The following is a 16,911-nucleotide window of genomic DNA, read 5'->3' on the forward strand; positions in this document are numbered from 1 at the left end:
TCACCCCCTCGTGGCTACGATCGCTCTGATTGGCTGTTGAAAGTGAAACTGCCAATCAGAGCGATTTGTAATATTTCACCTAAAAAACTGGTGAAATATTACAATCCAGCCATGGCCGATGCTGCAATATCATCGGCCATGGCTGGAAACACTTATGTGCACCCACCCCACCCCTCCGATCGCCCCCCCAGCCCCCCGATCTGTGGTCCGCTCCCCTCCGTCCTGTGCTCCGCTCCCCCGTCCTCCTGTCCGCTTCCCCCGTGCACCAATCGCACCCCCCGCGCTCCAATCAAACCCCCCCCGCACTCCGATCCCCCCCCCCGCACACAGCGACCCCCCCCCCCGTGCTCCGATCCACCCCCCCCCGCACAGCGATCCCTCACCCCATGCTCCAATCCTCCCCCGTGCTCCAATCCTCCCTCCCGTGTTCCGATCCACCCCCCCATGCTCCGATCCACCCCCCCGTGCTCCGACGCCCCCCCCCCCCCCGTGCCCTGATCTCCCCCTCCTTATACTTACCTAGCCGCCCGAGGTCCGTCCGTCTTCTTTCCTGGGCGCCGCCATCTTCCAAAATGGCGGGCGCATGTGCAGTGCGCCCGCCGAATCTGCCGGCCGGCAGATTCGTTCCAGAGTGAATTTTGATCACTGAGATAGGTTATATCTCAGTGATCAAAATAAAAAAAAATAGTAAATGACCCCCCCCTTTGTCACCCCCATAGATAGGGACAATAAAAAAATAAAGAATTTTTTTTTTTCACTAAGGTTGGGGTAAGAACTAGGGGTAGGGTTAGGGGTAGGGTTAGGGGTAGGGGTAGGGGTAGGGTTAGGGGTAGGGGTAGGGTTAGGGGTAGGGTTAGGGTTAGGGCTAGGGTTAGGGTTTCGGTATGTGCACACGTATTCTGGTCCTATGCGGATTTTTCCGCAGCGGATTTGAAAAATCCACAGTGCTAAACCGCTGCCGATTTATCGTGGATTTACCGCGGTTTTTCTGCGCATTTCACTGCGGTTTTACAACTGCGATTTTCTATTGGAGCAGTTGTAAAACCGCTGCGGAATCCGCAGAAAGAAGTGACATGCTGCGGAATGTAAACCGCTGCGTTTCCGTGCAGTTTTTCCGCAGCATGTGTACAGCGATTTTTGGTTCCCATAGGTTCACATTGAACTGTAAACTCATGGGAAACTGCTGCGGATCCGCAGCATTTTCTGCAGCGTGTGCACATACCTTTAGAATTAGGCTATGTGCACACGGTGCGGATTTGGCTGAGGATCCGCAGCAGTGTTCCATCAGGTTTACAGTACCATGTAAACATATGGAAAACCAAATCCGCTGTGCCCATGGTGCAGAAAATACCGCGCGGGAACGCTGCGTTGTATTTTCCGCAGCATACCAATTCTTTGTGCGGATTCCGCAGCGTTTTACACCTGTTCCTCAATAGGAATCCACAGGTGAAATCCGCACAAAAAACACTGGAAATCCACGGTAAATCCACAGGTAAAACGCAGTGCCTTTTACCCGCGGATTTTTCAAAAATGGTGCTGAAAAATCTCATACGAATCCGCAACGTTGGCACATAGCCTTAGGGTTGGGTTGGAATTAGGGTTGTGGTTAGGGTTAGGGGTGTGTTGGGGTTAGGGTTGTGGTTAGGGGTGTGTTGGGGTTAGGGTTGTGATTAGGGTTACGGCTACAGTTGGGATAAGGGTTAGGGGTGTGTTGGAGGTAGAATTGAGGGGTTTCCACTGTTTAGGCACTTCAAGGGGTCTCCAAACGCAACATGGCGCCACCATTGATTCCAGCCAATCTTGTATTCAAAAATTCAAATGGTGCTCTCTCACTTCCGAACCCCGACGTGTGCCCAAACAGTGGTTTACCCCCACATATGGGGTACCAGCATACTCAGGACAAACTGCGCAACAATTACTGGGGTCCAATTTCTCCTGTTACCCTTGAGAAAATAAAAAATTGCTTGCTAAAACATCATTTTTGAGGAAAGAAAAATGATTTTTTATTTTCACGGCTCTGCGTTGTAAACGTCTGTGAAGCACTTGGGGGTTCAAAGTGCTCACCACATATCTAGATAAGTTCCTTGGGGGGTCTAGTTTCCAAAATGGGGTCACTTGTGGGGGGGTTTCTACTGTTTAGGCACACCAGGGGCTCTGCAAACGCAACGTGACGCCCGCAGACCATTCCATCAAAGTCTGCATTTCAAAAGTCACTACTTCCCTTCTGAGCCCCCACGTGTGCCCAAACAGTGGTTTACCCCCACACATGGGGCATCAGCATACTCAGGAGAAACTGGACAACAACTTTTGTGGTCCAATTTCTCCTGTAACCCTTGGGAAAATAAAAAATTCTGGGCTAAAAAATTATTTTTGAGGAAAGAAAACGTATTTATTATTTTCACGGCTCTGCGTTATAAACTTCTGTAAAGCACTTGGGGGTTGAAAGTGCTCACCACACATCTAGATAAGTTCCTTTGGGGGTCTAGTTTCCAAAATGGGGTCACTTGTGGGGGGTTTCTACTGTTTAGGCACACCAGGGGCTCTGCAAACGCAACGTGACGCCCGCAGACCATTCCATCAAAGTCTGCATTTCAAAAGTCACTACTTCCCTTCTGAGCCCCCACGTGTGCCCAAACAGTGGTTTACCCCCACACATGGGGTATCAGCGTACTCAGGAGAAACTGGACAACAACTTTTGGGGTCAAATTTCTCCTGTTACCCTTGGGAAAATAAAAAATTGCGGGCTAAAATTCATTTTTGAGAAAATAATTTTTTTTTTTTTATTTTCATGGCTCTGCGTTATAAACTTCTGTGAAGCACTTGAGGGTTCAAAGTGCTCACTACACATCTAGATTAGTTCCTTTGGGGGTCTAGTTTCCAAAATGGGGTAATTTGTGGGGGATCTCCAATGTTTAGGCACACAGGGGCTCTCCAAACGCGACATGGTGTCCGCTAATGATTGGAGATAATTTTCCATTTAAAAAGCCAAATGGCGTGCCTTCCCTTCTGAGCCCTGCCGTGCGCCCAAACAGTGGTTTACCCCCACATATGGGGTATCTGCATACTCAGGACAAACTGGACAACAACATTTGTGGTCCAATTTCTCCTATTACCATTGGCAAAATAGGAAATTCCAGGCTAAAAAATCATTTTTGAGAAAAGAAAAATTATTTTTTATTTTCATGGCTCTGCATTATAAACTTCTGTGAAGCACCTGGGGGTTTAAAGTGCTCAGTATGCATCTAGATAAGTTCCTTGGGGGGTCTAGTTTCCAAAATGGGGTCACTTGTGGGGGAGCTCCATTGCATAGGCACACAGGGGCTCTCCAAATGCGACATGGTGTCCGCTAACAATTGGAGCTAATTTTCCATTCAAAAAGTTAAAAGGCGCGCCTTCCCTTCCGAGCCCTGCCGTGTGCCCAAACAGTGGTTTACCCCCACATATGAGGTATCGGCGTACTCGGGAGAAATTGCTCAACAAATTTTAGGATCCATTTTATCCTATTGCCCATGTGAAAATGAAAAAATTGAGGCGAAAATAAAATTTTTTGTGAAAAAAAAGTACTTTTTCATTTTTACGGATCAATTTGTGAAGCACCTGAGGGTTTAAAGTGCTCACTAGGCATCTAGATAAGTTCCTTGGGGCGTCTAGTTTCCAAAATGGGGTCACTTGTGGGGGAGCTCCAATTTTTAGGCACACGGGGGCTCTCCAAATGTGACATGGTGTCCGCTAAAGAGTGCAGCCAATTTTTCATTCAAAAAGTCAAATGGCGCTCCTTCCCTTCCAAGCCCTGCCGTGCGCCCAAACAGTGGTTTACCCCCACTTCTGAGGTATCAGCGTACTCAGGACAAATTGGACAACAACTTTCGTGGTTCAGTTTCTCCTTTTACCATTGGGAAAATAAAAAAATTGTTGCTGAAAAATCATTTTTGTGACTAAAAAGTTAAATGTTCATTTTTTCCTTCCATGTTGCTTCTGCTGCTGTGAAGCACCTGAAGGGTTAATAAACTTCTTGAATGTGGTTTTGTGCACCTTGAGGGGTGCAGTTTTTAGAATGGTGTCACTTTTGGGTATTTTCAGCCATATAGACCCCTCAAACTGACTTCAAATGTGAGGTGGTCCCTAAAAAAAATGGTTTTGTAAATTTCGTTGTAAAAATGAGAAATCGCTGGTCAAATTTTAACCCTTATAACTTCCTAGCAAAAAAAAATTTTGTTTCCAAAATTGTGCTGATGTAAAGTAGACGTGTGGGAAATGTTATTTATTAACTATTTTGTGTCACATAACTCTCTGGTTTAACAGAATAAAAATTCAAAATGTGAAAATTGCGAAATTTTCAAAATTTTCGCCAAATTTCCGTTTTTATCACAAATAAACACAGAATTTATTGACCTAAATTTACCACTAACATGAAGCCCAATATGTCACGAAAAAACAATCTCAGAACCGCTAGGATCCATTGAAGCGTTCCTGAGTTATTACCTCATGAAGGGACACTGGTCAGAATTGCAAAAAACGGCAAGGTCTTTAAGGTCAAAATAGGCTGGGTCATGAAGGGGTTAATGCCAAAGGAGGAGAGGATCTGTAGTAGGAGGCAGTGATCAACTGTGTCAAAAGCACAGGGCAGGTCCAGGAGGAGGAGTATAGAGTATTGTCCATTATCTTTGGCTGTAAGTAGGTCATTAGTAATTTTGGTCAGGGCTGTCTCAGTGGAGTGATGAGGATGGAAACCAGATTGTAGAATGTCAAAGAGCAAGTTAGATGAGAGGTGGGAGGAAAGTTCAGCATGGACGTGCTGCTCCAGGAGTCTGGAAGCGAATGGGAGCAGCGATATTGGGCAATAGCTGGAAATAGCAGTTGGGTCGAGGGTTGGCATGTTAAGGATGGGCGTAACTGGCATGTTTGAAAGCAGAAGGGCAGGTACCAGAAGTTAGTGATAGGTTGAAGAGATGGGTTAGGGATGGGCTAAGTGTGGTGGTGAGGTTGGGGAGGAGGTGGGATGGCATGAGGTCTAGGGCAAAAGTGGTGAGGTGTGATTTGGAGAGGAGACAATTAAGCTCTCCTTCAGTGATGTTGGAGAGGGAGGTTATGGGGTTTGGGCATTGGTCTGGTATACAAAGAGGTTGTGACGGATGAACTGTAAAGACTTGCCATGTTTGGTCGATCTTATTTTTGAAGTGTGTGGCAAAGTTCTCAACAGAGATGTTGGAGGGGGCATTGGTGGGCAGAGGAGGGAGTTAAAAGTTTTGAATAACTGTTTAGGGTTGTAGGATAGGGAAGATACAAGGGTTGTGAAGTAGGCCTGTTTAGCAGAGGTGAGGGTGAATTTGAAAGCGAGTGTTGCCTGTTTGAATGCAGTGAAATCATCTTGCAAATTTTTCTTCCAACGCCACTCTGCAACCCTGGACCCTTGCTGGAGCTTTTTAGTGACGATATTGTGCCAGGGTTGTTTATTGATACGTCGCACTCTGCCATGAATGAGAGGGGCGACCATGCCAATAGCTGATGCGAGAGTGGCAGTGTAGAAAGCAGTGGCACTGTCTGTGTCGTGGAGTGAGGATATGGACTCCAGTGGTAGAATATAGTGTGCGTGTCTCGGTGTGCGAGGTTTCTGCAGGGGTGCGCAAGTTGCTGGACATGGGTGACAGGTGAGGAGGTCAGGGATGAGAAAGTGAGTAGATGGTGGTCGGATAGAGGGAGAGGGTGAAGATAGAGAGCAGAGCCAGGTGAAGACCAGATCTAGTGTATGTCCGCCTGTGTGGGTGGCTGCAGAGGACTGAATAAGTCCAAAAGATGAAGTAAGGGACAGAAGATTGGAGGCTGTTGACTGAAGGGTATCAGTGGGGATGTTGAAGTCACCCATGATGAATAGTGGGAATGTCAGTGGAAAGAAGGTGAAGAAGCCAGGTGGAGAACTGGCCAATGAAGGCAGTGGCTGGGCCCGGAGGTCTGTATATGACGGCCACTTGGAGGTTGGAAGGAGAGTAGATGCGGTCAGAGTGGACTTGAAAAGAGGGGAGGATAAGGGAGGGTAGAGGTGGGATTGGGTTGAAGGTGCAGTTAATGGAAAGAAGACCCACTCCTCCACCATGTCTGTTGCCTGGTCGAGGCATGTGAGTGAAGTGGAGGCCGCCATAACGCAGCAGGGGAGGCAGTGTAGGAGGGTATCAGCCATGTTTCTGTGAGGTCGAGGAATGCAAGATTTGGAGAGAGAAAGAGGTCATAAATCACATAAAGCTTAATGCAGATGGAGCGGGCATTCCAGAGTGTTCAGACAGAGGGAGCAGGGGGGTGGGTGCCAGGGGCATGGGTTTTACGTTGGAAAGATTGCGGTTGTTCATATTAGGGAGCGGTAGGAGGGGGTAGTAATGGGAGGTAAGAGCTGTGGGGGTCCAGGGTTGGGAGATATGTCGCCAGCAGTGAGGAGAAGCAGAGAGAGGGAGAGCAGGTGGGAGGATAGTGGCCAGCTTGTTTTATTAGGAGAGATCTGAGGTTGAGGAGCAGGTCAGCAGAGGTCAGGTGCGGAATCTGTGACCAGGTTTTTGCCACCTCATCTGAGAGCAGCATAATGTACGAAAAGAGATCCTGATTTCAACGATTTATCACTTAGTTTACTGGGTGCAACTATTCTGATACTGACTTTTTAGATGTAGCAGAGCTCAGAAAGCTAACTCTTCCCTTACCACAGCTTTCTGTATACATTGTCTAATGACAGTAAGCTGCTAATCAGTAGTGTGCGTCAGGAGTTGGACCAGGATGTACAAGGGCACCTAGATTGGCAGTGATCATCTCCTGCTGGTAAGACTCATTGTATTGGAAAAGCACACAGTCTAATTAGTGACACATCACTGAAATCAGTGTCTCAACCTCTGCCTCACGTTGACCTCAGATTAAATATCAAAAATCTGCTGACAGATTTTTTTTTTTTTTTTTAAATCTGAATTGCATGATGGTTTTTTCCAAATGCCAACACAATATGGGAATGTTCACACATTAATTGTTTCAGAAGATGAGAAGTTTTAACTGAAACCATCTATTTATAGGATGGTTTGCATCTTGCTCCTATACTGTTCAATTGCTGGTATAGATTATTAAATATGGATGTGATGGTCCTTTAAGGTAACGTGTTTGCTCCAATGTAGTTTTGAATAATGTTTTTGCTTTTAAGATATTACGCAGGATGGGCTGACAAATGGCACGGAAAAACAATTCCAATTGATGGAGACTATTTCACCTACACCAGACATGAACCAGTTGGTGTATGCGCACAGATCATACCGGTAAGCTTTGTTCGATCCCTGACTTGCCATTGAAAATATGGCTTATAGCTAGCTTGACAATTAAACTTTACAAGTGTACTAGATCACTTACAGTAGTATAATTCCTAATGCAAGCCGTTGTGGAAATTCTCCTCGGTGTAGCCGCTTACTTGGCAGATCTAATTCATTTGCCTTCTTGCAGTGGAATTTCCCTCTTCTGATGTTGGCCTGGAAGTTTGGCCCGGCACTGGCTACTGGGAATGTAATAGTCATGAAGGTTGCAGAACAGACACCGCTCACTGCTCTACATGTTGCCAGTTTGGTGAAGGAGGTAACTTTTTTCCTTGGTTGCGGTTTCCTTTAAAGTATACATGTCAAACTCAGGCCCGTGGCCCAAAGTAACATAGTTAGTAAGGCCGAAAAAAGACATTTGTCCATCCAGTTCAGCCTATATTCCATCATAATAAATCCCCAGATCTACGTCCTTCTACAGAACCTAATAATTGTATGATACAATATTGTTCTGCTCCAGGAACACATCCAGGCCTCTCTTGAAGCCCTCGACTGAGTTCGCCATCACCACCTCCTCCGGCAAGCAATTCCAGATTCTCACTGCCCTAACAGTAAAGAATCCTCTTCTATGTTGGTGGAAAAACCTTCTCTCCTCCAGACGCAAAGAATGCCCCCTTGTGCCCGTCACCTTCCTTGGTATAAACAGATCCTCAGCGAGATATTTGTATTGTCCCCTTATATACTTATACATGGTTATTAGATCGCCCCTCAGTCGTCTTTTTTCTAGACTAAATAATCCTAATTTCGCTAATCTATCTGGGTATTGTAGTTCTCCCATCCCCTTTATTAATTTTGTTGCCCTCCTTTGTACTCTCTCTAGTTCCATTATATCCTTCCTGAGCACCGGTGCCCAAAACTGGACACCGTACTCCATGTGCGGTCTAACTAGGGATTTGTACAGAGGCAGTATAATGCTCTCATCATGTGTATCCAGACCTCTTTTAATGCACCCCATGATCCTGTTTGCCTTGGCAGCTGCTGCCTGGCACTGGCTGCTCCAGGTAAGTTTATCATTAACTAGGATCCCCAAGTCCTTCTCCCTGTCAGATTTACTCAGTGGTTTCCCGTTCAGTGTGTAATGGTGATATTGATTCCTTCTTCCCATGTGTATAACCTTACATTTATCATTGTTAAACCTCATCTGCCACCTTTCAGCCCAAGTTTCCAACTTATCCAGATCCATGTGTAATTGTCTAATCAATGTCTACTAGTGTTGGCCTGCTAGTAGACCTTGCAACAAATGGCATACCTCATGTCCTCCTTCTCTACCACAATCTGGCATCAACACTATCAGTGCAGCTTCCACCACGCGCACACCATTGACGCGGCGCGACCGTCCTCTCCCCTGTACACTCAAACACCTCATGTCACTCACTTGATGATGCAACATCACGAGCACTTATGGGTTCCGGGGCCTGCATCCACATATACGCACACAGCTCCCCCCACACCTTCACATGGCATGCTCCATGCCACATTCACTGACCCCCTTCCAGTTCTTCCTGTAGGTAAGCCTCCATTTTGACTAACTGCTGTTATACCGATTCTTCCTCTTGCACACTATTCCACCATCACTATGCTTTGCCACTGGTCTTATCCCGACTTTCCATATAAGCTAAGTCTTCTCCATGACTGCATACCATTTTCACCATTCTGCTTGCAGTACGTTCTGCCTATCCTTTCACCCATTCTTGCATATCACACAATTTATTTTCCCCTTGATAAAGCGGTACGCGAAAAGCGCGTCGGGGCTTTCGGAGATTGAGGACAGGCGGACTATATGGGTATGAGCTGGCTGCCGTATTAACTCTTTATGCACTTGCACTTAGCACTTTAGAAATATGGCTATCTCTTTATGCATGTCACTATGTGGTTGGTTTTACATGCTAGCATAATCCCACAGCCTGTGTTACTTTCTACCTCAATCCCATTTTTGTGCATCCTACTTGGGTAAAAGAAAATCCTTCCTCTTACTGTATTTTGTTATGAATTCTGTAATTATTGTACTTTAATAAAATTTGTTACCTTTTTAATTATTTTCTCTGAGTGGTGTGATATGATACTATGTATCTCTTGGGTTAGTGTAAGTTTCAACACCCCTTCTATGCTTCCTTTGGGACTTCCTTTCATGGTGGAGGAACCCTTTTAGTAGCATTGATATGTTTGCGGACATTTTTGTTTACATACTTGCATATCTGCATTTTTTCTCATTACTGGGCTCATGGTCCATTACCAATACATATCCCCTCACCCTCTAATACACACCACATATCTTTACCTGTGCACTGCACAGGCTCAATATAAATAAATAAATAAATGTATGTATGTATATGTGTGTATGTACATATTTTTACCTGCCTTTTTCTGACTTGTCATCTTCACTGGGTCTTTGGTCCCACCACTCCAACCTCTTAACATCAGTCATTTCAACAGAAGTTACAGTAGCTCTGGCTACATAACAACCTTATCCTTTCCTATACCTCACTCTTAGCAGGTTCTTACAAACATCCATACTTATTCCCACCATGCTTTCCTACCCCTTACTAACTGTACATATACCTCCCCACTATCCCATTTCTTTTTCTCCCCCTCCTTCTATGGTATGGCGACAGTGCTCGTGAGACACGAACCTTTTTTTTTTTTTTTTTCTCCTTAACACATCCAATTGTGCAACTTTTATTTTTATTCTAAGATCTATTATTTTGTTCGTGGGACAACCCCCTATAAGTTGCTTCCAAACTTTATAGGTTCATTTTAACTATGGATTATTTCCTCTTTGCTTTAGTCAAATGATGGGCACAATAAAGAGCATGTACTGTACTTGGGACATGACTTTTTCCCTTAAACATTAACTGAATGCTGCTTGTAAAACCTCTAAAGGGATCGTGGTGGAATTATCACTGGGCTGTAAAATGCTTTTTTTCTCGGCCTAGAGAAAATCCGGCTGTAGCTGCTAAATGCAGTCTAAATTCCCACTTTGTTTAGTAGACCTGGTAATGGAGTTATTGCCTAATATAGGTTTTACGTTATAGGCATTAAATTGGATGAGCTTTATTTGGTTGAACCAATTATCCGGTTCTGAAGCAGCAGCTTGTTTGCATGGTCCGAGTATTAGCACGTAAATAGACCTGTAGTCGGTCTTCTGTCTCCTGCCCAACCTGCTAATCTCATGATTTGCCAGGTATAGAACTAGAGGACCATTTTGACCCACTTACCCTGTAGAAGGGATGAGCCTTTCAGTCACACACAAATATATTTTGTACTGAACCAATAATCTCCGAAACATATCTTGTCTTTTCTCAGGCTGGATTCCCACCAGGCGTGGTCAATATCCTACCTGGCATGGGTCCCACAGCTGGTGCTGCCCTTTCTTCTCACATGGATGTGGATAAAGTTGCCTTCACTGGCTCTACAGAGGTAAAATCTCTGGTCTCTGTTTAGGCTTGTCTTAAAGGGAACCTGTCACCCCGTTTTTTCAGTAGGAGATAAAAATACAGTTAAATAGGGCCTGAGCTGTGTTTTACAATAGGGTATTTTTTGTCCCCTGATTCCCTACCTATGCTGCTGCAATACCTTACAAAAGTGGCCTTTTTCGCCTGTCAATCAGGCTGGTCAGGTCGGATGGGTGTGGTCACAGCGCTGTTTCTCCCCCACATCTTGCTTATGTTCCCGTTGGTTGGTTTCCTGAAGCCGAGATTCGAACTCAGCTTCAGGAAAACGGCCGCCGCAATGTCCATCTGCGCACGCGCGGCATCCGGCGGCCATTTTCCTGAAGCCCTGGGAAGCAGGAGACTCCATCTGCGCACGCGCGGCCCCGGGAAGATGGCCGCGCCCACCGAGAAACCGCTGAATAGCGGCGAGCGCGCTCTTTTTCTACAGCTGCGCAGTGCATTCGGCACTTGCGCATGCGAGAAGCACTATGCCACCAACGGGAACTTAAGCAAGATGTGGGGGAGAAACAGCGCTGTGACCACCAGGTACGCCGGGTACGGGTGCATGGAGCGATCCTGGATGGTTCCCAGGGTTTGAAGGAGAGGAGACTCTCCTTCAGGCCCTGGGATCCATATTCATGTAAAAAATAAAGAATAAAAATAGAAAATATGGATATACTCACCCTCGGACGGGCCCTGGCTCTCAGCGCTGCAAGCGTCTGCCTCCGTTCCTAAGAATGCATTGAACGTAGGACCTGCGATGACGTCGCGGTCAGGTGACCGGGCACCTGACCACCCACGTGACCGCCATGTCATCGAAGGTCCTTCACTCACTGCATTCTTAGGAACGGAGGCAGACTCCTGCAGCGCTGAGAGCCAGGGTCTGTTGGAGGGGTGATTATTTCCATATTTTTCATTTTTATTTTATTTTTTACATGAATATGGATCCCAGGGCCTGAAGGATCCTGTCTCCTCACCTCCAGACCCTGGGAACCACACGCCGTATAAGATGACTGGGCGTATAAGATGACCCCCGTCTTATACGGCGGGTATATCCCAAATTCCATATTTTATATGGAAAAGTTGGGGGGTCGTCTTATACGCCCAGTCGTCTTATACACCAGAAAATACGGTACCTCTTCCTTTTTTTGCTGGTAGCTGTGCTGCTGGTAGCTGTGCTGGTGGAGGCCGTGGATGTGGAGTCCCTTTCTTGAGCATGCTGGACACTTTTTACAATGGCTGTTGCTCCTTCACTTCTGGAAGTCACTTTTCTGCTCTCAATATATGGCCTAACCAGGGATTTGCCCAATTCCTCAAGAAATAATCTTCTTTTATGCAGCTTATTCCAGTTCCAATCGGGGTCGATTTCTCTCCATAAGACAAATGCATTGTATACAGAAACGTCCAGCATGTTATAAAATAAAATCATTGGCCACCGATTGGTTTTGTGTTTGCATGTATATGTTGATATTGCTTGGTCTAAAGTATCAACTGCTCCCTTTGTGGCATTATAATCCAAAATAATGTCAGGCTTTCTGTCTTCTCTATCACTTAGGGCATTGTCATGGTGCATTGTGCTCATTAGAATTACCTAAGTTTGGAAAAGATAAGAATAGATGTATAGATATGTATTCACAGCGTCAGTCAATAGACATTTTAGAAACCTTTTTATCCAAGTTTTGAAGAAAAAAAAAAATAAAGATGTGTATTCACAGCTCAGTGCTCTCAATCTCAGATATTCCAGTGTCTTTCACAGGACTTAGCTTCAAGGTGTAAAGGTACCGTCACACTAAGCGACGCTGCAGCGATATAGACAACTATGTCGATCGCTGCAGTGTCGCTGTTTGGTCGCTGGAGAGCTGTCACACAGACAGCTCTCCAGCGACCAACGATGCCGAGGTCCCCGGGTAACCAGGGTAAACATCGGGTTACTAAGCGCAGGGCCGCACTTAGTAACCCGATGTTTACCCTGGTTACCGTTGTAAATGTAAAAAAACAAACACTACATACTTACATTCCCGGTGTCTGGTCACGTCCCTCGCCTTCAGCTTCCCGCACTGACTGAGCGCCGGCCGGAAAGCACAGCGGTGACGTCACCGCTGCACAGCGTGCTTTACGGCCGGCCGGCGCTCAGTCAGTGCGGGAAGCTGAAGGCGAGGGACGTGACCAGACACCGGGAATGTAAGTATGTAGTGTTTGTTTTTTTACATTTACAACGGTAACCAGGGTAAACAGCGGGTTACTAAGTGCGGCCCTGCGCTTAGTAACCCGATATTTACCCTGGTTACCAGTGAAGACATCGCTGGATCGGTGTCACACACGCCGATTCAGCGATGTCAGCGGGAGATCCAGCGACGAAATAAAGTTCTGATCTTTCCCCAGCGACCAACGATCTCCCAGCAGGGGCCTAATCGTTGGTCGCTGTCACGCATAACGATTTCATTGCTACGTCGCAAAATGCAACGATATCGTTAACGATATCGTTATGTGTGACGGTACCTTAAGTCAAATGACTGGTGGCCAATTTATAAGACAACAGTGTCTTCTCTCACAAACTGAAAATGCATTTGACTAAATAAATACTTGATTACTGATGACTGTGAAACCCCCAGCCTTTGAATAATAGACAACCAGTCTCCTCTCTCACAAACGGCTATGGATAATACTAAAGAATTACTTGTTTACTGATAAGAACAGTGAAACAACCACCATTTTGAGATGAAGTACACATAAAAAAACATAACTTTTGCAGTCAGAAATAATCAGAGACCTGGGGCGTGGCTATGTAGCTGAAGAAGAAGGAAGCATCCTAGGAGAGCTCCATATATCCGGAGCTGATTTTGCTATAAATACTGTAAGTGACCGAGCGGTACTAACCCGGATCGGGACCCCATATACCGGAGAGTCTGGTGGACCTTCTGGGAGACCGCTGTGGAGCCGGGAGCTGCGGAAGCCAAACAGGCAGGAGAACCCCATGTGCAGCGGCGGCCATCTTGGGAGCGCGCGCTAGGGAGCACAGGACGCGGCGCTGCTTATTGCCGGAGCTGGGCCTCCTGCCATCTCGGAGGCAGCGGTGACCGACCGCACTGGTGGGCGCGACGAGGAGCCTGCAAGGGGAAGCAGGGAAGACATACGGGACACGGTGCTGCTCTCTGCTGGAGCCGGGTCCCCCTCATCTTGGAGACAGCGGCGGTGGATAGTGCCGGTGAGCTGTGAGGACTGACACAAGTGGCGGTACGTGCCTGGGGTAGCGGCCATCATCTCAGCGCACACCCTGACAGATAGGGAAAGTGCGCCTCTAATCTTATCAGCGGCGCTGGGCGGTGAGTGTGCGCCTGAAGAAGTAGGGGTGGTGCAGTGTGTGCCCTGAGAAAGTGGGACCTGCGCCCCCCTGTCGGGTGGACATTTTCCCTGCCAGCGCCATAACATTACAGGGATTAACCCCTTTCTAGCTGCTCCCCTTATGGTAACTGTGGAATTGCACGGCTTGAGTGTTACAGCAGCTATCTTTATATACCGGATACCCTAAGCTGCCTGCCCAGTGGACTCCTGTCTTATAACCTTGGGCTCCATAATACAAGACTCAAAATCGGAGTACAGCTTATCCATAATTACCCCTTGGGTCGCTTTGTGAAATCCCCTTGTGAGTATCCATCATGCAGCACCCTAGAGGAGCATCGGCTGCTGAAAAATTAAAAAAATATGCCAAAGATGATCCTCATGATAATGTGCGCAATCTTAGAAATAATCCTACACCGTCTCAACGTAAAGGACGCCCCTCTGACAGTAATGAGGAGGGAGGAGAGGATGAACTGACTCTTAAACAGGCATCAGAGCAGTTGATGCAGGCTATCTCCCTCACTAGATCAGCTCTTACGGAGAAAATAGAAGATGTGCATACTGAGGTGGGACGCCTGTGACATGACATGCAAACTATGAGAGGGCGCATCACGGAGGTTGAAACGAGGGTGTCTCATATTGAAGACACTATCACCCCTATGGAGGCTAAACTGACCAAAGCTGCTGGATCCGTAAATGCCTGGAAGCAAAAGGCAGACGACTTGGAAAATAGACTGCGCCGCAATAATATCCGAATTATAGGTCTCCCGGAGCGGTCGGAGGGTCAGCAGCCTGAACAGTTTCTGGAGGAATGGCTCAAGTCATCATTGGGAGATGGATTCTCCTCGACATATGCGGTGGAAAGGGCCCATAGGGTCCCGACCAGGCCTCTTCCTCCTGGAGCCCCGCCGCGGCCTTTCCTGGCGCGTCTCCTTAATTGTAGAGACAGAGATATCATCCTCCGCTTGGCACGACAGAAGGGCCTCATCAAATTCGATAACGCTACCATATCGATTTTTCCAGATTTTTCCATGGAACTTCAAAAGCAGCGGGCACGATTTATGGATATCAAGAAACAACTTAGAGATAAGAACATCGTTTACTCCATGCTTTATCCAGCCCGGCTTCGTATCGTTCATAAGGGCTCCTCCTTATTCTTCACGGATCCAGCGGAGGCGACCGAGTGGCTGCGGTCTCGCGGGGGGTCGAATGTGGAAGACTCCTAACCTGAGTTCCCTGATTAATGGCAACATAGATAGAGCTTTCTGCCTGGGTGCGGAAAATGTCAACAATACCGGACACTGAGTCCAGTGAGGGTATCCCCTATTCAATTTGACTGTGGGAGTATGGAAATATGCTCCCCAACTGTTCAAGTTTTGTTTAGTTTGGTTTTATATACTAGTTTTGGATGTTTACTAAGCATGGTTGCCTCCAATGCTAACTCTTTGCTCTGTGTGATGCTGCAGGACTGCACCCGAATGATAATGATATGTATCAATTCTTCCTCTAAGAGTAAATATGGGGGCTGAACTTACCGTATATACTCGAGTATAAGCCGACCCGAGTATAAGCCGACCCCCCTAATTTTGCCACAAAAAACTGGGAAAACTTATTGACTCGAGTATAAGCCTAGGGTGGAAATGCAGCATTTACCGGTGAATTTCAAAAATAAAAATAGATCATTATTTCCCCATAGCTGTGCCATATAGTGCTCTACACCATTCATATTTCCCCATAGCTGTGCCATATAGTGCTCTACACCATTCATATTTCCCCATAGCTGTGCCCCATATAGTGCTCTGCACCGTTCACTGTGCCCCCTAGCTGTGCCATATACAGTGCTCTGCACCGTTCACTGTGCCCCATAGCTGTGCCATATACGGTGCTCTGCACCGTTCATTGTGCCCCCTAGCTGTGCCTTATACGGTGCTCTGCACCGTTCACTGTGCCCCCTAGCTGTGCCTTATACGGTGCTCTGCACCGTTCATTGTGCCCCCTAGCTGTGCCATATACAGTGCTCTGCACCGTTCACTGTGCCCCCTAGCTGTGCCCTATACGGTGCTCTGCACCGTTCACTGTGCCCCCTAGCTGTGCCTTATACGGTGCTCTGCACCGTTCATTGTGCCCCCTAGCTGTGCCTTATACGGTGCTCTGCACCGTTCATTGTGCCCCCTAGCTGTGCCTTATACGGTGCTCTGCACCGTTCATTGTGCCCCATAGCTGTGCCTTATACGGTGCTCTGCACCGTTCACTGTGCCCCATAGATGCTCCACATTAATCTGTGCCGCCGCCGCTGCTGCAATAAAAAAAAAAAAACACATACTCACCTCCCTTGATTGCAGCTCCCGGCGTCTCGTTCCGGCGCCTCCATCTTCCCGGCGTCTCTGCTCTGACTGATCAGGCAGAGGGCGCCGCGCACACTATATGCGTCATCGCGCCCTCTGCCTGATCAGTCAGAGAGCGCAGACGCCGGGAAGATGGAGGCACCGGCCGGGAAGATGGATCGGCGCCCGGCGGCTGGAACGTGGACAGGTGAATATAACATACTCACCTAGTCCTGGCGATCCTCGCGCTGTCCCCTCCTGTCTTCGGCGCTGCAGCTTCTTTCTCTATCAGCGGTCACCGGCACCGCTGATTAGAGAAATGAATAAGCGGCTCCGCCCCTATGGGAGGTGGCGCCGCTTATTCATTTCTGTAATGAGCGGTCCCACGTGACCGCTGAAGAGAGGAAGAAGCTGCAGCGCCGAAGCCCGTGGGACGGCAGGGACAGCGCGAGGATCGCTGGGACTAGGTAAGTATACCCCAGCGCC

General features: G+C 47.3%; 1 protein-coding gene across 1 annotated transcript in view; it reads left to right on the plus strand.

Annotated features, from left to right (window-relative positions):
• LOC138666905 (aldehyde dehydrogenase, mitochondrial-like) overlaps positions 1 to 16,911 on the plus strand; it is an 81,584-nt gene that overhangs the window by 37,420 nt on the left and 27,253 nt on the right. The window contains exons 5-7 of the mRNA XM_069755090.1: positions 7,169 to 7,280; positions 7,462 to 7,590; positions 10,635 to 10,748. Of these exons, the coding sequence (XP_069611191.1) occupies positions 7,169 to 7,280; positions 7,462 to 7,590; positions 10,635 to 10,748 (355 nt within the window). The remainder of the gene's footprint in view (positions 1 to 7,168; positions 7,281 to 7,461; positions 7,591 to 10,634; positions 10,749 to 16,911) is intronic.

Source organism: Ranitomeya imitator, chromosome 1 (genome assembly GCF_032444005.1).
Source record: "Ranitomeya imitator isolate aRanImi1 chromosome 1, aRanImi1.pri, whole genome shotgun sequence".
Lineage (NCBI taxonomy): Eukaryota > Metazoa > Chordata > Amphibia > Anura > Dendrobatidae > Ranitomeya > Ranitomeya imitator.